The sequence below is a fragment of the Podarcis gaigeae genome (assembly GCF_964106915.1).
Source record: "Podarcis gaigeae genome assembly, chromosome: 9".
NCBI lineage: Eukaryota > Metazoa > Chordata > Lepidosauria > Squamata > Lacertidae > Podarcis > Podarcis gaigeae.
In genome coordinates this window covers 61,681,246-61,703,271 of record NC_139685.1, presented here as the reverse complement: position 1 = coordinate 61,703,271, position 22,026 = coordinate 61,681,246, and the positions used below count along the sequence as shown (strand labels likewise).

Below are 22,026 nucleotides of genomic sequence, written 5' to 3'. Positions count from 1 at the left end.
TAAACAACCCAAGGAGTAGTGCAGCCAGCAATTTCTGTCTTATTGGTAAGAAGAGCCCTGCTAGATCGAAGACCCATCTAGTTGAGCATCCTGTTTTCACAGTGACCAACCAGATGCCCATGAGAATCCTGCCATCAGAACCTGAGCTCTAAAGCAGCCCTGCTTGCAGTTCCCAGCAACTGGTATTCGCAGGCATACTTCCTCTGACAGTACTGGCAGAACTATTGGGGCTATTGATAACCGTATCCTCCTTGAATCTATCTAATCCTCTTTCAAAGACATGCAAGTTGGTGACCATCTCTACCTCTTCTGGGAGTGAATCTCATAATTCAGCTATGCACTGTGGGAGGAAGTATTTTATTTCATCTGTCTAGAATCTTGCAACATTCAGCTTCATTGGGTATCCCAATGGGAGAGAGAGAGAGAGAGAGAGAGAATATTTCTATCTACTTTCTCCATGGATACTTCCATTGACCTCTGTCATGTGCCCTCTCACTTGGCTTTTCTCTAAATTGAAAGGCCACAAATGTAAACGTTCCTCCTACTGTATAGCCTTCTTTTACAAACTTCTAGGAAAACAGTTGAGCCGTTCCCTTTATAATTCTGGGTGCCGTTTTCTGACTTTTTCCCTAGAAATGTGTAAATGAAGGCTATACAGCACAGTGAACTATTTTAAAAATTGTTAGGACCTTGGATGTGTTTAAGAGAACTTTTTAACACACACAACCCTGCACACACTTTGAGCAGCACGGCCCCATGTGATATAGCAAACTGCTTGTGAAAAATCACCTTGAATCAAAATGACTTTGGCAGTGATTCATGGGGAGATGGTAATTTAAGAAACACAAGCCCAGAACTCCCTTGGTCACATTAGAAAATAGCAAAATAGTTATTCAGTACTGGCTGAAAAATGAAGGTATTTATGTTGGGCTTTGCATATTCCACTACTTACCTCTGATTCTTGCACTGGGTGAGTCTTCTTTATCTCTTAACACTTGAGCCCAGTCAATTATGAATATTTTTGGTCAGTTCCCAGCTCATGCGTGTTCAACTTTTTCTCCTCAATAGTGCATGCCATGTGTGTGATTAGAACTAGTGCTTTTTGGGTAAAGCTATGTAATGGGCAATCCTTCATTGGTCATCAGTTTGTGTTTCAAGATGAAACTGCAACAGATGACACTTATATTTTGCATGCCATTTGTATGTGCGCGTGTGTGTCCGTGTGGCTTTCTTGTGTATTTTTGTGTTGTTGTTGTTTTTATTTCACATAGGTAGAGCCTAAGGAACTAGTTAAGCCTGTGCCCATTCCGTCCGCAGTCGTGCCCAAAGTTTCATCCACAGCCAACATAGCCTTCAATAAGGCCCCAAGACCCTTCGGGTCTATGTCAGCTTCCAAGATCACGTCCATTCCATCGCCATCATCTGCCTTCACTCCAGCTCATGCGAGTTTTTCATCACATGCTTCCCTTACACCACTGACCAATGTCACGCCTCCCACTGCATTCACCGCCTCCGGACTGCATGCTAACGCCAAGTCTAACGCTGACCAGCGTTCACCTGAGCTGAGCGCTGCTAAACCTGCAGTTAATATCCCATGGCAGCCCACACACAATGCATCCTTGAACACCTCTTTCAACGACAATGCCCAGGAGGTGGCAGAGGGACAGCGAAGAGGATTCAGAGAGAACCAGGGTGACAGTAAAGAGCAAAATGGGTAGGTGGTTTCAGGAAACCTTTCCCCCTCTTTTGATGGTCTTAAAAAGGGTTTACTAGGCAATTTATCAACCTCTCTTTCTACCTTTTTGTTTTTTAAAAGAGCTTCTCAATGAAATTTGGCTGCATATCCAATAGCTTACTTGGTTTTAAGCCACTTTAATTGTAATGGCTTTTCCAAAGGAATCCTAAGGACTAAAGTTAGGTGAGAGTTCTGGAGATTATGTGTTTGAGACACCTCAGTCCTCTCACAAAACTGCAGTTCCTAGTGGTCCCCGGGGCTATGAAGTATGTGGCATAGACAATGTTGTTTTGTGGAAAGGTTTTGTGGATATTCTTGATTTCATCAAATACTGAGGCCTGTGACTTGCTTCTTACTTTAATCCTTTCACAGCAGTTAACCTTATACTATTTTACTGAGGCCAGGTTTGGAGAGCTTGTGGTTCTCAGCTTAATTTTATGCAGTATGGGTGAGGGATAAGGAGGACTCTAGCAGAAATGGGAAGTAGGCCAAAAGGTTGGAATGATGGAAAGAGGAGATAGGGAAAGTGCTCCAGGGAAATCATTAGTCGAAGAGCAATCTGTCATTTCACAACATGAAGAGAGATAAAAAAAGAGGGAGCTATATTGAGAGAGAATGGTTGGCCGTCTCACCCACCCTTTTTAAAAAATTAAATTTCTATACCACCTTCATTTGAGGATCACTGGACGGTTTACATGTTACATATTATAACACAAAAATGTATATCATAGTAACAAACAAACAAAACATACACAGTTTAAAAGGCCATAGATTGTTTAATTAGCCAAAGGCCTGGGAGAAGAGGAAAGGTTTTGCCTGGCACCTAAAGCCTTTTTGGAGAGAGCAACCCACAAACGTGGAGCCACCACAGAAAAGGGCCATTCTTGTGTTCCTGCCCTCCAGACCTCTCATGGAGGAGGCACATAAAGAAGGGCCTCAGATGATGATCATGGGGTCCAGGTAAGTTCATATGGATACCATCAGGGCTTTTTTCATCTGGAACTTGGCAGAACTCTCAAGTGGGTTTATGGTGAGTGAGTTCTGGCATCTCTTTTTCTAGAAACATTGCACTGGTAATGGTTCATATACCATTGGCATGCATCCCTCAACAGATTGTCCCTTTGAAAATATACATTTTATAGGAAATATACCTTTTATAGGAAAATATGTTCCCCATCCCTTAAAAGGCATAATGAGACGGACCAAGTTCTAGGAGAAGGCGTTGCACACCGAGACGCAGCAAACTAAGCCTTTTTAGCCCAATTTGTACATGTGCACTTTAAAGTCAGCTCCACTCTTATTTAATGTGTGTAGTGAAAGTTCATAAGTGCTTTGAGAGATAAAAGGTTTGACCTTTGTGTCTGGAATGCCCACCCCGGCCAGCACATTTACTTCAACAGAATGCCTACAATGCAACCCTTATGCATCTTATGTTGCACAGATGGCATAGCAATTGTTACAACTCTCATGAGCAGATGATGCTATAGTTCCACACTATCTAAAATAAGGGGGGAGAGTTCCTGACAACTCAAAGCAAACAGAAACATAAATATATCTTGGCAAACCATTTGTAGCCTTCCAGGAAAAGCTATCTTTTGCAAAGACATGGGAGCTGCCATTCAGCTGCGGTAATTAGCATTCAAATACAATTTATTACAAAGGAAAAAGAATTTGTTCTGCCAAGGCTCAGGGCTGTCTCTCCCTCCCACCCCCTAAGTTGAAATCTGATGACAGGCTAAAAACTGCTTTCTAACCAGTAAATTTAGCAAACAGTGAAAATTCTGGTCATTGGGTTATATAATGCTTTGCACGGTATAATTTTTAAGAAATAACTTTAAGTTGCCTCATGTACATGATCTCCAGCAATTCTTACAAGAATATCATAAAGTATATCAATACCATTATCTCCATACTGAAGATATGAAGGGGCTCTGACTTGCCTTGGGGTCACATGAAGAGCCTTGAGCTTTGTACTTTCTTGTTCATTTCCCCAAAACTGTTTTATAAATAAGTATTATGAATAAATAACAGAACAAATATATATATATATATATATATATATATATATATATATATATATATATATATATGCAGGTTTTGGTGTCCTCGGGTGTCTTCCCGTGTAAAAGTTGGGGTGTCTAGGCGACGTTTCGACGAGGTCTCACTCGTCATCTTCAGGCTGGTGCTACAGCTCGCCCCTATACACGAAGCCAAGCCAAAGCACAACTAAGTGCAATACAGCCATCTTCTCAGGAATACTCTTCACAAAGTTCAAGAGGTCAAGACACAAAGACTTTAGCAACTAATCCACACCTAATGACCCACCTAAGTGGTACTCAGGATATCACTCAAGAAATCACTCAAGGTATCTCTCAAGTAATTAAGGAACAAAAGAAGAAAAGGCACACTAGCCTGGGAACTTCCTCTCTGCCCAGAACATTGGAGGCTAGACACCACACCCCCTCTACAGTATTTATAGGAACTCAAACATTGAGATCCCGCTCTGTTCCAGTAACAAGAAGCCGAAAGCACCAGCCTGAAGATGACGAGTGAGACCTCGTCGAAACGTCGCCTAGACACCCCAACTTTTACACGGGAAGACACCCGAGGACACCAAAACCTGCATTCCTGTACCCGTGAAAATCTACGAAAGCATATATATATATATATATATATGCAGGTTTTGGTGTCCTCGGGTGTCTTCCCGTGTAAAAGTTGGGGTGTCTAGGCGACGTTTCGACGAGGTCGACGAGGTCGACGAGGTCGTTTCGCCTAGACACCCCAACTTTTACACGGGAAGACACCCGAGGACACCAAAACCTGCATTCCTGTACCCGTGAAAATCTACGAAAGCATATATATATATATATATATACACACACACACACACACAAATTTCCTTCCAGTAGCACCTTAAAGACCAACTAAGTTAGTTCTTGGTATGAGCTTTCGTGTGCATGCACACTTCTTCAGATACACTGAAACAGAAGTTACCAGACCCATATATATATATATTCTGACTTCCCTTAAGGTAGCATATATATCCATTATATTCTTCACTGCAAAAATCTAGCAGCAGTGCAGCCTAGCTAAGCAATTCTCCAGTTTTCCAATATTATTCGAAGCCTAGTTTCTGATATTATCTATCACAGTAAAAAAGAAATAGCTGTAGACTTGTTGGGCTTAGCTGTACTGAAAATATTATGGTTTCAAATGATGCTCGAGCAATTATTAGTGTGACAAGAATTTGCTTACACATGAGAGATCTAGTGCTGATTAAACAGCAAGACGTTGCACTGCCCTTTTTATAAATATTTTTAGACCTCAGTAATACAATCTGTTTACTGGAGGTCTTCCTAGTCCGCAGCACGTCACATCTATACATGCAGTGCACTTTGAGATTAAGTACAAGCATGCTTTTGTGTATGACTTGAGGCCATAGTTCTACAATTGCTTCCAGAAATTAGAAACTAATTCAGGTAACTATTTTCAGAGGGGTAGCCACGTCAGTCTCTTAAACAGCAAAAGCAACAAAGAGTCTTGTTGCACTAAAAAAGAAATAGCTGTAGACTTGTTGGGCTTAGCTGTACTGAAAACAAACAAACAAAAACTTAAAAAGAAAGTTACAGATAGGTAGCCATGTTGGTCTGCCATAGTCAAAACAAAAAAATTCCTTCCAGTAGCACCTTAAAGACCAACTAAGTTAGTTCTTCGTATGAGCTTTCGTGTGCATGCACACTTCTTCAGGTATCTGAAGAAGTGTGCATGCACACAAAAGCTCATACCAAGAACTAACTTAGTTGGTCTTTAAGGTGCTACTGGAAGGAATTTTTTTGTTTTAAAAAGAAAGGTAAATGAATGGGCAACTTGTCAGTCTTTAAAATGAGAGCAAGGATAGCCCTTTTATGTGCAAAATGAACTTCCAGTCATTTCTATACATCTGAAAATGAAATTACAATTCTAAATCAAAATGTGTCACATGAAAGTGTATTTATATAAAGAGACCTTTGAAATTACATATTAACAGCCATTACTTTTATATGTGTTAGCAGAGGAATCTTGGCTTCTCTCTCGCTGGAGAGCAGTTTCACTGCCAGGATGGCACTTAATGCTCCTGGAAGAGTCTTTGGTATTGCCATCAGAAAGCTTTCAGAAAGCTAGCGAAGAAGTACTGCTAGTAGTTTTTCTATCTGTCATCTATCTATCATCTACCTACCTACCTACCTACCTACCTACCAACCTACCAACCATCTATTTATCTGTCTGTCTTATCATCTATCATCTATCTATCATCTATATCATCTATCTATCTATTTCATAAAGCAATACAATAAAAAAGCAGACTAGTCTAAAGAAAAACAAAGAGGAAAAACAATGCAATGTCTTCTCTCACAGGTAGATCTTAACCCAGCCATCCCCAACCTGCGGCCCTCCAGATGTTTTGGCCTACAACTCCCATGATCCCTAGCTATCAGGACCAGTGGTCAGGGATGATGGGAACTGTAGCCCAAAACATCTGAAGAGTCGAAGGTTGAGGATGCCTGTCTTAACCCTTGTCTCACACAGAAATAGGTGGACCCTCCCAGCTTTCACCTGGGAGCTTCCCTTTCTTCTCCCAGCCTCCCACGCTGGGAGATCTTCCCTTCCTTACCTCTCACACAGGGCCAGCCATCACCTTCATCTGCATACAGTCCCTTCATTAACCCAGCATAGAGGACAACAAAAAAACAAACAAAGACAAAATAGAAGCAAAAGTACTGCTAGTAGTTTTCCGGTGGTGGTAGGACCCAGGACAGGACATTTCAGGGTGATGCTTGGAGAGTAGATCCAAATCCCTCTTGTTCCATAGACACACCTACCTATTGGGCCTGAAACCACTCCAGCCCTAGAGGTAGAATTGTTGATTTCCCTTCCATTATACCCAGTTAGGCTTTCCTTTTTTTAAAAGAAAAAAGAAAAATGGGTGGTGGCAGGGGGAACAAATAAAGTCAGCCCCTACTTCCTGCCCCAAGCATAGCAAGCTGCAAGGGCTTTAGGTGTGGCAGAGCAAGCAGCACAGAACTTCAGCCTTGTCATGTGTTTCCTGCAGTGTTCAGATTATTCCAGTACTTCCTACAATAGGTGTTCAAGGTAGGCTACTATGATCGTTATGTGGCTTACCTAAGATCACTCTGGGGAAATTCATGTCTGAGCTGAGATATGAACCAAGGACACACACACACATCATGCATGTTCTTGATCACCATGAACCAAGGACACACCCACAGCATACACGTCCTTGATCACCATGCCACATGAGCTCTGATTAGCAAAATGTCACCCAACGTCCCAAACCCCCAGTGGGGGAGAAAAATAGTTCACATGTGTGGGGATAAGTCCTGAGAAGACTTATGTTCATCTGCAGCATGGGCTGGCTTGGTTTTTAAGTTGCTGTGTGCCATTCTGTTTTTTATGTTTATTGTCTTGTCAACAACCTATGCATGAACATCGTTCTCTTAGCATCAGACCGATCATCTGACGCCGCACTGAACAAAATGTGTTCTTACAAGTTTGCTGACATATTTAATTTAAAAATGTGAGGAGGCACTTGGACTTTGGTGACCCTGGCATATGTTCAGGATGCAGCAGTAGGGAAGTCAGTACAATAAACATACGAATTGCTCTTTTTTCTTTTGCAGGAAGCCACAGTGACAAAGTTAGTATCAGTAGCACCTTGAGTGGAATTGTGTTTTCATGTTTTTTTAAGAAGTAGCGTGCATGACGGTTGTGCTTTATAATTCAACATCTGCAAGACAAATGCAGCGCTTATTAAAAAGTGATTAACATTAATTGTTTGGATTTTTACGCTGCACACAGTATGCATTTTTTTTACCAAATAAGGAGTTTTGTTGCAGTGTTTCATTTGTAGCAATAATAATAGCAATAACAGAAACAATAATATAATGATTAATTTTACTGTTTTAAAAATTGTAACAATTAGACCTTTTATCCTACAATCCTATGCATGTCTCCATGGAAGTAAGCTGCATTGAGTTCAAAGGGATTTACACCCAGGCGCATATGTTTAGGATTACATCCTCAAGCATGTTGCAGTTAAACTTGAGATAGCTAAAGATTTGTTTAGTACCCATTTTTTCCTACCTGCTTCCCCTGCCCTACTTTCCTGGCTAGAGTCAACTAAAATCATTACTATATAAATTGACTTTGTGAAAAGAAGCGAGTGCACTCTAACTTTAGCTTTGCCTGTGGCACCATCTTGCTACCAAACTTGGTAACTACTAGAAAGGGCCAACCAAAAGGACATGCTAACCTTTGCCATTCACAATACTTGTTAGCTTTTAACGTAATAGGTTCATGATTCTGAGTGAGCCTGTTATTAAATCTTACTGATTTTGATTTACTCATTTGCTCTAATTTCCTAATTAATTTTCCATTAACTTTTTCTTGCTTCACTTTTATATGCAATTTCCTATCTGTACTCCGCCATCCTGGAATCTTCTCCATTGTCTGTCTGTTGTTCTGTCCCTCCCTTCCTTCAGTAACCCTGATGAGGTGTAAGTACTTCACTAATATAATTTGCCTCTTAACTACTTAAGCATGTTTTCCCTCACAACAGTAAATAAAACAATGCTGTATTTTGTAGCTATTCTTTGTAATTAACCCCTGGATTTCTTAGGAATAGCTTGCTTCAGTTAACAAGAAAAATGATTGTAATGTTAACATCACACAGTTGTATAAGAATATACAAAATCTTTGTGCACACAAATTATGCCCCAGAAGACCCATGTTAATACTATGAGCTGCTTATTTGGAGAAGGATTCCTACCTCCTCCTCTCCCATTTTGTAATATTTCTTGATGGTAAATTTAATTGTGCATTGTACACATATTGAACCAGTTGCTCAAGGTAAAGGAAACCTGGATGGTTAAGTCCAGTCAAAGGCGACTATTGCTCAAAGGGGGGCTATTATACATATATCTAAGGACCAAGAGTTTAAAGCTTCTATTTTTAATACTTTAATACTTCTATTGCAAGTATATTTCCAACTAGTCTAGGTTATGAGAAACAAAAATAGAGAAAAGTAGCACGAAAAACAGTTACTGATTATTTATGAACTGCCTTTTACATAACCGTCCAGGGGTCCTTTACCTTTTTTACCTTTACGTGTATATTGGGTCTGTTTACAGATGTATCACTAGGGGCAATGAGTCCACAAGACCCTGTGCATTTTTTATCTTTTGTAAACAGTCCTATTCTTCATCCCATACTGACACATTGTAGCACATATGGCAGAGATTGTATGTGCACAAGTAAACAGTTCACAGTACTGACCATTTCCTTTATTTGACCATGTTTGTGTACATCGGTAATGGCATCCTTCTTGCTTGGGACAGAAAGGCAGGGTGAGAATGCAAAAATAGAAGAATGGGGAAAATATATATTAAATCTATTTGGTTATCAAATACAACAGAAACGTTCAACTGTTTCCGTTTAATTCTTTTTGTCTTCTGTCTCCTCTCTCCCCCTCTTCCTATTTCTCCTTATACTGGACTCTTTCCATACTTCTGCCATGCCCTTCAAATGCATAAAAGGCAAAACCCACCTAAACGGTAATAGCCAAAAGCTCACCTGTATGTGTAGTTCAGCAGTGTGTGCATGCTTCAAATGGAGCTTTTATGTTGTATGAGAAAGATAATGGTGGCTTATTCATAATCTACAGATGCTGGAAAATGTTCTCCATATGCACAGTCAGCCTCTGTATTAACAGATAAAGGGAGGCGGGCAGCTTCTAAATCAGACAAACTTTGCTTCTGGCTCCTCATAGTCTTCATCTTACTTTTGAGTAATGCTAGAACAGAGGTGGAGAACCTGTGGCCCTCCAGATGTTGTTGGACTGCAACTCTAATCAGACTCAACAAGCATGGCTGTGGATGGTGAGAGTTGATTTGGAGGGCCACAGGATCCCCACCACTGTGCTAGAGATTGAGGCAGTGGCAAGTCAGTATTGCATGTGGCAAAAGCAGTGGTTCCTTAAGAGATGGTTCATGAGATGCAAGGTAAAGGTAAAGGGACCCCTGACCATTAGGTCCAGTCACGGACAACTCTGGGGTTGTGGCGCTCATCTCGCTTTACTGGCCGAGGGAGCCGGTGTACAGCTTCTGGGTCATGTGGCCAGCATGACTAAGCCGCTTCTGGCGAACCAGAGCAGCACACAGAAACACCGTTTACCTTCCCGCCAGAGCGGTACCTATTTATCTACTTGCACTTTGACTTGCTTTTGAACTGCTAGGTTGGCAGGAGCAGGGACCGAGCAACGGGAGCTCACCCCATCGCAGGGATTCGAACCACAGACCTTCTGATCGGCAAGCCCTAGGCTCTGTGGTTTAACCCACAGCGCCACCTTAAGGATAAAACAAATGTGCAAAATTCCACTCTCATTGGTGACTTGTTTCTTTTAAAAAAAATGTTTCTTTTTAACTTGTGCTGTGGCTCCTTTGCATGCAAGGTGCTGGTACCTAGATTTTAAAAGAGCACTTTAGACGCTGGACCCTGAGAAATGCTGCACAAGTATTTCGTGTGTGCTGTGTGTCTTGTATAAATCTGCTAGTGTAGGCATAATAGGGAAGGAGGTTAGCATTAGAAGCATTCTAAGCAATGTTTACGTCTGGGGATCATGGAGCCTCCCTTCTTTACTTCTAGATGTGCAAAGCAAGAATATGATATCTCTTTAAGAGGCTAACGTGTGAACCAAGACGAGAAAAAGAGAGAAAGTGTTGCTGCATATTTTATGTTATCTGATGTTCAGGCATTCTGTAAGGTAGAAATTGATTGCAAATTACATCATAGACGACCATTGCGACAAAAGGGCAGGACTGAATCTTAAATGGATTTCAGTGAAACTGATTTTTAACGCAGGTATTTAGTGTCTCTATCTCAGTCAGTGGGTTTGTTCACATGTGATACCTAACCACAGTTCATGTCTTAATTATGATTTAATGCAAACAAGCAGTGTACTGTGGCTGTTTTAAAAACCGTGTTTTGGCACTGTAAGCCAAGTACAAACTTCAAGGATTTACCATTTGGAGATAAACAAATGTGAGCCAGGGTTTAGATGGTGCAACAAGCCAAGGTATGTTAACTGTGGTTTAAAATGACGTGCAAACTAGCTTAGTGTAATAATAATAGCAATGGCAATGATGCTGTTTACATTTTATTTCACTTACTGGTGTTCCATCTTTTCTCTATTCTGTTAGTCCACCTCGGAAGCATGTTGTGTATACAAATACAGAGTTTTACCACCCACCCACTCACAGCAACAACAGCAAGAAACGATTGATTGAGGATACTGAGGATTGGCATCCAAGGACAGGAACTACCCAATCACGTTCTTTCCGCATCCTTGCACAGATCACTGGCACTGAACACAGTGAGTTCCACTTTCTGAATGGTTGTGGCATTTGACATTGTCCTATATCATGTATTATGGAAGCTTCAGCAGATAATAGCCAATGTAGCTGTGTATTTAATTCTGTGGGTCCTGTAGCAGTGGGTACAACAGCAGTGCAGTGTGTGCTATGCAGTAGCACTTTGGGAAAGTGAGGAGAGTTTCCAAAGTACTTTGAGAGTTGGGTGGTGAAATAATAAAATTTCCCAGTGGGGTAGGATGAGTCCCTTGCATCAGTCTAAACAGCTCTTTGGATCCCAGCTACCAGGAGAGTTTGCTTAATGTTTTCTATTACTTTTGCCAGTCTTTGAAAGTTACACTCTGAAAAAGTTTTGTTGTTGTTGTTGTTGTTCTAAATAATAGCCTGAGTCTTTCCAGGTATGATACCTGTAAAGCTTGGTAGTTACATAATGTGATATTTAATTTCTCAAATGAGATTATTCCATACATTTAGTCAACCAATCACATTTTACAAATACTTTTGTTTAAAAGAGAGTGAGTGAGAGGGAGGCTGCATATATACCATGCATTTAAAGTGCAACAGACTCTTGGGAGATGTAGTTTGCTAAGGGTGCTAGGAATTACAGTGGTACCTCAGGTTTAATACTTAATTCGTTCCGGAGGTCTGTTCTTAACCTGAAGCACCACTTTAGTTAATGGGGCCTCCTGCTGCCGCTACGCCTCCAGAGCATGATTTCTGTTCTTATGCTGAAGCAAAGTTCTTAACCTGAAGCACTATTTCTGGGTTAGTGGAGTCTGTAACTTGAAGCGTATGTAACCTGAAGCGCATGTAACCCGAGGTACCACTGTATAAATCTTTGAGGGGTAAACTACAGTTCCCAGAATTCTTAAGTGTGTGTGTGTGTGTGTGTGTATGTATGTGTGTGTGTGTGTGTAATGTGCTTTATATGTATGGTGTGTAAGCAGCCAGACAGAAATGTCAGAAAATATTGGGGAGGGGTGTTTTTGATTAAAAATGGTGAAAGAAAAGTGGTAAAAAACCATTCATAACAGTTTAACAAGTGGTAATTTGTTAGGCATATTGAAAAGCTTGAAACAATAGTTTTACACTTCAGGACTAAGATTTATAGATTAAATCATTAATAATTATAAGATTACTTGAACATTGGAGTGAGCTGCACATAAAGAAACATGAACCTAGTAGGTTTCCTTTAAAAATAGGGCACCCTACCTAATACACTTGTGATTTTAGATTTAGATTTAGATTTTGTGATGCTAGATGTCATTATTTTTCATAAAGGAAATTAGGCTTGGTGGTTCTCTGGATTATGGCAGAAATGTAAAAAAATAAAAACGTCTGTGGTGTTCTGATGGAAATGTAATTAGTGGTTTATTTATTTGCAGTGAAAGAACCAGAACCTGATAATTCAAAGAAAGGAAAGTAAGTTACTGATCTGAAATATAATTTGATTTGTTGCATGTTTTATTTTTGATTAATAGTGTGAAAAAAATTATTCATGTGGGTGCAAAGTTCAAGACATGTTTAAAGTGTTTGCACGTTGTTGTAGATAGCAGCGTAAGACGCCCCCTTTTAAACTCTTGACATTCTTTTGCAAGGATGAATTTTGCTATAAAATCTGGCCAATGTTCACATTTTCTCAGGCTGTGTATAGAAATGGAAAGGCAGGAGCAAGAAAGCAGAAAATGAGATTTATACTGAGTTTTTAAAGGTGCTTCACCTTGAATATTGGGGAACCCCGTGCATCTTTAGATTACCTTCATAACTTCATTCGGTCCCTTTCACTCATTAAGCAAATGATCCTTTTCTCAAAATCATGTGGTAGTTACTAAACTTTGGCCCACTTTTCATAGAAGTGGCATGAGAATGTTTCCAATTACGTTGAATGTTCACTTTGATAAGCAAGTGACATTACCAAGGAGGCAGGCAGGTGGGATTCTAAAGATGCCCAGTTGTTTGAACAAATGTACATGTGTGGTAATACTTTCTCTGTAGCCTGTACCCATTCTGTCACGGTTGGGATCCTCTTGGTAGACCACTTACTCCAGCTTCCATTAGTCCCAACCAGCAGGGCCAGTGGTCTGGAATGATAGTACATCAGCATTTGAGGGACCAAAGCTTCTCCAGCCTTTGGTCTCCACTATAGACATTCAGCTTTCCCAAACTTTACTATAAGGAATACAAAGTGGTGGCATCTGTCTTGGCCAAGGTAGGTGGGCAATGGGACCTGTTGGATTACCAAGTGGAAACAGAAAGCTTTACACACCCTTTTTAATTGTCTAAACTTGTATCTACTGGATCAGTTCTGAATCAGATGTAGTTGTTCTGCCCATTACTAGTTCATAACAGAACAGATTTTCTACAACCAGTCGCAGCAGACTTATAAGTGCTTGGGATGTGTGGAGTGTTTGTTGTGGCTTTAGCAGTATATCAAAAGGACGGTATTCCTTGTGATATACTGGCCTTGCAGTTTATGGTGCAATTAAAGGCAAATATGTTGGCAGGGCTGTGTTCAACAGAGTTAAACAGATGCATGGAGTTGGCATTTGAAAAACAATCAAGATTCTGCACCAGGAAATGCTAATTTTTGTTGCGTCTGTAAATAATGCAGTTTGAAGATTTGCATGGCTTCTTATATTACACAATTCTGATTTAGCTAGCCATGGGAGGGACAAGGATAATAAAGACCCTTCCCCAACAGCTGAAAAACCAGGCTTTGTTCTGGCTTTTGAGAATTCAGTGGGTATTAACCACACATTGTGAAGTGCCTCTTGTCAGCCTTAGGTGCCAGAAGTTTGCTTTCTCTTAAAACCCTTTCACTTCTCTGAAATTTGCATCCCAGTGCAAGTACAGTTAGTGTAAACAAACAGAGTTGCTAAAAGTGCATGGAATCCTGCATGTTCAGGTTCTTGCATGCAGTGGGCTGCGATGCAAACCTCTTTCCTTTCTTATCTATCTCTTCTGTCACTTCTTTCCACAGGGAAAAGGTTCCCCTTCACATCATAGGTCCCAGATACACAAAATTACGTGACTGGCACCATGGCGTCTCAGCACGTGTCCTTAACGTCCAGTGACTTGCCAAGCTTTAAAAACAAAGCACGTGTCCCTTCCTTCTTCCTCTTTCTCTTCCACTTGCTTTGCAAATAAAGAAATGAAAACCATTAGCTTTGATTACATGAGAAATTCTAGCCTTTTCTATACTATTTTTTTCTAACAGTTTCCTACTGATGTGTAAAGAATGAGATGAACATGTTCTGTTTTAAAATCAGTATCTAAATAGGCAGCCAGCACACAAGTGGCATATAGAATATTCTAAGTAGCTTAGAGAAGAACCTGTTTTTGTCTATTGCAGAGAAAGAATAGGCTGCAGTAGTTCTAACATGAAAAAGGGACAGTACATTAAGAAACCATTCTGCTAATTCTGTACAGCTTTGTTTGAATTTGGTGAAAACAATTGTTAGTTTCCTTATATAGCTTCTTCAGAATCAGTAGTAGGTGCATTTTAGAGCGGGATGTAAATGTTTCAAATGCATTAAAGGAAAAAGAGGCCATTTTGGGGATTTTAGGAATGTTAGCATAATGCAACTCTTCTCAACGTGAGAGAAATGTCACTGTGCATACATGGGTTTTAAACTCTTCTTGGCTATAAACCTAGGAAAAATAACACTGGAACAGGGCCATGTATAACAACCAATGAAAATAGTATGAGGTAGTGGGTGTAGGTTTTATTTATTATGGGGTGGTTTTTTTCTTTGTCCTTAATAGCAGCTTTGATGGCGCATATTACTCTGTAATATAATGTATTATAGCAAATACATATTGATTTAATTTATGCTTTGTGAAGCTTGAAGAGTATTTAATAAATGTTACCTTTAAGTTAATTTCTTCCCTCTTGCCTTATTCTTCAAGTCTTTTTGAACTCTGTGCATTGCACACATGTTGACAGTACTGGCAAAGAAGGTCACTATATACCTGTAGTGTTTTTAGAAAAAAATATGTTTAAGCAAATTTCTTACAGAAATGCCTGAATTTTGTTCCCTACACTCAGCTGAAGACATGGTGCAATTAAACGGTCATACTTTTCCTGATAGCAAATCTGCAACTTGTAGACAACATAGAAGTGCAGGCAGTTCAACTCAAGCTAGATGGGATAAATGGCTAAGTGGCCAAACAAGTGGCCAAACACTTGGCTTGAGTCATGAACCAGCCAGTTGACTGAGCCCTTCCTAATCTGCTCCCAGCAGCACTGCAGGGGAAATGTAGACTTCTCCATTCTGACTAGCAAGCTATCAGCAGAGTATGTCCGTCTGGCACAAGGACCCCACTTCTTTGCAACTTCATCTTGAGCCAGCCAGGAGGGAGGTGCCATCCCTCACCTGGGCAGCTGCATTAAGGAGCTTGCAATTAATCAATCCTACCCATGATATTAGCCCACAAGCCACGACCAGTGCCAGTCAGCCAAATTGTAGCATTTGACATAGATGGAAAAGAAGAAGGAGGAAATAACAAAAGAGCCCTGCAAAAGAGTGAATTAGTGTGGGAGGAATGTTTTTACTGTATTTCTCTTTCCTCTTGGTTTTAATGTATCCGTGTGGGGTTTATTGTCTATTTGTTTGGTTGTAAGTCGCTTTGGATTGCCCTGGACAAGATAAAATAACTGACTGGCTGAATGAATGAATGAATGAATGAATGAATATCCATCCCAACTGTAGGGAACATGAGTTGCTGCAGAGTTGAAGATGGGCAAAGAGGAGGAGGAGGAGGCACCTTTTACTACAATGTCAACTCTTCCTCTTCTTTGCTGCACTGTGTTCTAAGCATCATTGTCAATGTACTGTTTTCGCACATGATTTCCATTTCAGAGTTACATGGGAAGGGCAAAACCCGGTGAAGCCACATTTTCCTACTAGCTTTAAGCTCTGCTTATTTTTTAAAAAAGATACCTAATTAGGATCCTTCTTCAGGAAAAAAGCATTTTTATTTATAATTACAAATAAAGCAAACAAAAGAAAGCCTTGAACCGCTCCAGCTTCAAAAGGTTTCTTCTGCATCATTTACTTTGTGGGGAATGCAAGTTCTCCAGAGTCAACTGCCTAACAATATTTTCAGCTCACTATTTGTTGACTTATCTCTAGGGCAAGTCAAACAGGAAATGGAGATTTGAGGTAACTGCTCACTTGTTTGACATTAACAGCCACGTGTGCAGAAAACTTGAAATATGCCAGGGCAAGCTGTTAAACTACTAAGATGTGTTTCTGCTTTTTTTTGTTACATTATAGAATTTTTAAAAAACCAATAGTGTGCTATTTGTGATCAAATTCTGTTTGACTCTTTCAAAACCACAAGCTGTTTCAATTGAGGGGAGGGGACCTCAATCTCAGATTGGTTTGATTATTAATTCATTGTTTTCAAATGAACTGAATTGTCACATTTGTTGATGTAATAAAATGACACATCTCTGTTTAATGCATGTGCATTGCACCGTAGAGAGTAGTCTTCAGGAATGTTCAAAAACACCACTGTGCTGTGTATTCATTTAGCTGGTGAAGAGTCTGATTCAATGTAAACTCACTTTTGTTATGTGAATGTATTGTGGCTTTTATGTAATATTTACAGTGAATTTTTTGGCACTAGAACGTTTTACCTTATTTTACAGTTTTACAGATGTTATTGTCAAGAGTGTTTTTCCTCCGTTTTTGGGCCCATTTTGTAGATTGTATATTCATTATGACCTAATCATAGGTTTAATTTTCATAATAACTATCTCTTCAATAACCAGCTTGGTTCATAATCAAAAGAATGCCCTATAGCAGCTAAAGAAACTGAGTTATGAAGTCATTTTCCTGTTCAAATTTCACCTCTGTCATGAACTCACTGGGTGACTAGGCAGGCTGGTCTTTCTCATCCTCCTCTGTCTTCCCATTTGGTATATGGAGAGTAATAATCATAGAAATAAAGAGTTGGAAAGGACCCCGAGGGTTATCTAGTCCAACCCCTGCAACACACAAATCTCAGCAAGATCATACAAGGCATCCAATCTCTGCTTAAAAATCACCAAGGAAGGAGTTCTCCATCTTCCGAGGGAGTCTGTCCCACTGTCAAACACGTCTTTCTATCAGAAACCTCTCCCTGATCTTTAGTAAGAATCTCCTTTCTTAAAACTTGAAGCTATTAGTTTGGGTTCGTTCCTCCAAAGCAGAAGAAAACAAGCTTTATCCATCTTCCATGTGACAGCCCTTGAGATATTCAAAGATGGCTATCCTTTTTTCTCTCAGTTTCCAATTCCCTCAGCCATTCCTCATAAGGCTTGGTTTCCAGACCCCTGATCACTTTGGCTGCCCTCCTCTGCGCGTGTTCCAGCTTGTCAATATCCATCTTAAATTGTGGTGTCCAGAACTGCACACAGTGTTCCAGGTGTGGTCTAACCAAGACAGAATAATGACTAGGGCCACATCCACACCATGCACACAAAGCACACGCTTAATAAACTACATCTCCCAGGATTATTTGAGGGAAGTCATGACTGTTTAAAGCTGTATCATGTATGATGTGAATCTAGCCTTACCCTTACAGGGTGATTGTAAGAAAGATTTCTACATAATGCATCTGAAGTCCTTTGAACACTTGAAAGTGTCATACAGATGTTATATATTACCATTATTTATTACTAGTCTAAAACAGTTCCAGGAGTCACTTCACATAGGGTTGATGTATGTCCTCTTTTTCCAGGACACTTTCTCTTTTTCATGGGTAGAGTTGTCATAGCTATCCATAGTTAAAAGTAGAAGATGGCAAATGTGTCCTTTTTTTCCTTTAAAATATGGCAGTCCTACTTCACAATTTCAGAGGGATGAAGGTGGAGCAAAGAGTAGTCATTTCTTATACAACTGGTTCTTCCACTTCTCGGTAATATTTGAATAACCAAAGGTGGAAGATGTGGTGGTGCTCTGTTTCAAAGGTTACAGAGAAATGCTGGGAATTCTCCAAATGCAGAAAGCTACTGCAAAACACAATGGATGTGCAGAATCAATAGTCCAAAGGATAACCATGTTAGTCTCTTGCAACAAAAACAAATTTATTGTTGCCTAAGTTTTCGTGGATATAGCTTCATGCATCTGATGAAGTGGACTGGAGCCCACAAAAACCTATATATAATAAAGATGTTAAGGTGCTGAAACACTTGTTTTTAATGATAATAGGCACTGCTCACTACCAAGAGCAACATTTCTTGTTGAAAGCCTGTTGAAATGAACGGCTTTTGCTGAGAAAGTTAAAAGTGAATATTTTATAGTTTGTCACAAGCCACTATAAAAACAGTGTAAAAAAAAAAGTATTCTTCTCTGGCAATTGCTCAATTAAATGTTGGTAATTAATCTCAATTACAACTGTGTTTTGGAGAGTTCTGGTGGCCCTCCTTATTTGCAGGGTTTGATGCAGGTCAGAAGCACACATAGCACAAATCATTCTGAAGACCATGTTTACATTTATATTAATGCAGATAGGATTCATTGCTTTGACAATAGTTGTAACACATTTTCTTTTTCTTTCTCCCCTTCCCCCTAAAGTTGTAAGTTGTTCTTTTCTGTAATTCCATTTCTTAGCTGCTCCCCCTTTTTGCTGCAACCCCTAGCACCTAAATACTGATCAATTCTTATTGTACGTGGATTTGTGTTGCATTTGACAGTGTGCAGTGCATCCAAATCTCACCCAAACTCCCCATGCTTCTATTTTGACTACTTTGAATGGCTGGAAAGCAGCTTAGATTGCTCCAAGCCCATAACTTTTGTCATCACTTTTGTGTAGTCCAAGAAAAACTTTTTTTCCTGGCACAATGAGCATTCAACTTACCTGCATGCCTGACCCCCTTCTGCTAGAACACTTGAAAGTTCTTAATAACTACCAGATTCCATTTCATTCTCAGCTGTAATCCATTAGCTCTGTCTTTGAGCTACAAATATGGGTCTGATGCAGGGTTCCCCCCCTCCCCTGGTGAACGATGTGTCAATCAGTTTTACTGAAAAGATGGTATCTAGTAGAGATGTTCAATTTCTGAGAAATTTTGAAGCTTTTGAAGGGGTTTGCTTGTTTTTTAAAATAAAATTGGGGGGGGGGAGTTGAAAAAATGCAGTACTTAAAAAAAGTATTCTTTATGCATCGAAAGTTGCTTGACCTAAAATGGATTATATGTACTTGTACCACATATCTCAGTGCCTTCTTTTCCCCTCCACCAAGACTCTTGTCTCTATCTTGTTTCCTCCTTTTCTTCAGTCTCTAATTGCTATTTTCCCTCCCCCCCCGACCTTATCTCTATTTACGGAGTTCAGTGGCCAGGGCTGTCTTTACCCGGGGGTGCAAGGGGTGCGGGGCACACAGGCACCGAATTCTGGGGTGCGCCAGGCTCCTGCCGCTGAAGCCACCTAAACTCTTAACTATCTACCTGTTATGAAATAATAAAAAATTTTGATCAAGCCAGAAAAACAAAATACATATATATCTAGGTATTACCGAAATACATACCTACTGTTTCACTAAAGGACTTTCAGCTTTGTGCGCTCATTTACCAAAGACACGCCACACCAGCGGCGGTGCTTGTCATTCACAACAGCAGCGTTTGTCAGACTCAGTGACGGCGCTTGTCATTCTCAATGGGGCTTTGCATGCAAAATTAACTCTTACATCATAATAAAAGTTAATTTGGGGGCTAAACTAAATTTGGGGGTGCTAGGTGGATCTTTGCACCCCAGCGGTGCATAAGCTAAAAACTGTGCTGTCAGTGGCAACAGCACAGAAATCTTAATTCCCCCCCCCAGCAATTCACATCTGGATGCTTGTTAGTAGGCGGTGTAGATGGCTGGCTGTAGCAGACTGGGGTTGGGGTGGGGTGGAGGGGAGAAAACTGCACTGAACAGAATCAAGGGAAAGGGGGAACAGATGTACTGATGCAGGCATTTTCCTATCTACACTCCCATTATCATCCCAGTATCCCTTTTGAGCTGGCACCCACAGCACATTTAGCAAAGAAAAAAAAAGGGGGGGAAAGTGAGAGAGATAGTTGGATTGAGACTTACATCCTGCTTTAGAAACTTTGAAATGGGTGGTACAGTATAGAGATCATTAAATTACACCACACTGATCTCAGTGGAACTAAAGTGTGGCTAACAGAGTGATCCATATTGCTTGCTTCTGCAACCAAGGCTCTACAAAACATGGAGCTCGCAACAGATCTGTAGCCCACTGATTCATGGCAGCTGCAGTGGAAAGTGAGGCTGGTAGATAAAATCTGAGCTCCGTGCCAATTTTAGGTAGTAATTTGGCCCATGGTAGACCTGATGCTGTCAAGTGCTGGCTGTGGGAGCACTTCAGGAACCCAGGCCAGCTAAGCCTTGCCCTCAGAACACCCCTTTTGGGTGCTTTCTGCTGGACTGTGCTGGCAATAATACTGCCAGTGAACCACCTTTCAGAGAGCAGAAAGGGGCATCTCTTCCAGCAGGAGGCCAGCTGAGCTGGCTGAAGTGGGTGGAGGTAAGTCTACACTCAATCCAAATCCCCCTTAGCCAAGCAAAAGAGGGGTTTGGATTGCAGCCTTGCTTAGTCTAGGTTTGGTGCAAAATTAGTAGCTCAGAATGTATCTTTGTGTCCTTTGGCTAAAGCAATCCTCTTGCCCTCTGTTATCAAAATAATTGAATTGGTTACTGAAATTCTGAACACTCATACTAGCATTTCCTAGAGGTTTAGCAACTCTATTTTATGGAATGTTAGAGCCTCAAAACGTGTGACTGGTTACGTAAATTGTATGTTCTCTGTTACTATTATGAATAAAGCATGTCTACGGAACTAACTAACGGATTGGAAACCCAGCATTCCCATACAGTAGCTACCCAGACCTGCGAAATACCTGATGTGTCAGAACAACCACCGTTGCCAGCTGAAAGGTCTGTTTCTCTGTCCTTGTTCCATCCATTCATGGTTCACTGACATGACTAAACTTTATTGTGGAAAACCGTTTTGCACCACACATGAATGCACATGACACTTGAAGAAGTCATTATTATTCTCAAGTAGTTCATCAGACTTGCACTAAATTTGATAATTAAGCAAGCATTATCCTTGTCACAATTGTCGCTGCTTAATGGCACTGCTTTATCACTGGACCAGTGGATTCCCACTCCCTATTTTGGAAAATGATGGACCCAATATACTCACTCCCTATGAATGGTACTGGGCACAGCCAGCACTCCTGTCTGTTATGTGCATGGGAAGCTGTTAATTGTGAGGGAAGCATTATTGTGAAATATTTTTTTGCACAGGGCAATGCACACAGCAAAAAGCAGGGTGCCGTGGCAAACTGGATTGCTCTTATTCATTAATTTTAAGAGAAACAACAACTTAAGAGCTAATAGTGCGAATGAGATATTGAAGTTGTATATGTGTATTCCATTGGCCAAAATAAAAGTTATTTCTGTATTGGACTATGATTTGTTCTGCATGCCCTTGCCATTTTCACTGAAACTTCCATTATTTAATTTCAAGTGTGTTTTCAAAGCATGCAAAACATACTCAGCTTTTAGGATCTCCCTATCACTGTTACGAAACAAACTTGAAAATTCTCACCAAGGTCTGAATTGCATTGTGAATTCAGCTTTGACTGTTCCAAATAGGTTCCAGAAAATGATGCAACCTTCTGCTTTGGCAGTGGCTACCTGTTAGTGCCAAACTCTTGTAGACTTGCTGTCACCCCAATGGATTAATAGTTTTGTGCACAAATGTCATCTGTCAAATCACATTTAGATGTAGAATTTAACATTTTCTTCATAAACTTGACTTATTCTCTGATTTTGGGGGATGGAATTTAAACAAACTGCCATC

General features: G+C 40.3%; 1 protein-coding gene across 5 annotated transcripts in view; it reads left to right on the top strand.

Annotated features, from left to right (window-relative positions):
- PDLIM5 (PDZ and LIM domain 5) overlaps nucleotides 1-22,026 on the top strand; it is a 129,481-nt gene that overhangs the window by 65,956 nt on the left and 41,499 nt on the right. For 3 of the 5 annotated variants that reach the window (XM_083756436.1, XM_083756435.1, XM_083756434.1), the window contains 5 exons: nucleotides 1,272-1,714; nucleotides 10,990-11,162; nucleotides 12,546-12,582; nucleotides 16,296-16,325; nucleotides 20,982-21,092. In XM_083756436.1, the coding sequence (XP_083612562.1) occupies nucleotides 1,272-1,714; nucleotides 10,990-11,162; nucleotides 12,546-12,582; nucleotides 16,296-16,325; nucleotides 20,982-21,092 (794 nt within the window). Of the gene's footprint in view, nucleotides 1-1,271; nucleotides 1,715-7,413; nucleotides 7,431-8,274; nucleotides 8,290-9,327; nucleotides 9,346-10,989; nucleotides 11,163-12,545; nucleotides 12,583-16,295; nucleotides 16,326-20,981; nucleotides 21,093-22,026 lie in introns of all 5 variants that reach the window. The other 2 variants (XM_083756437.1, XM_083756438.1) reach the window with 2 other exon arrangements.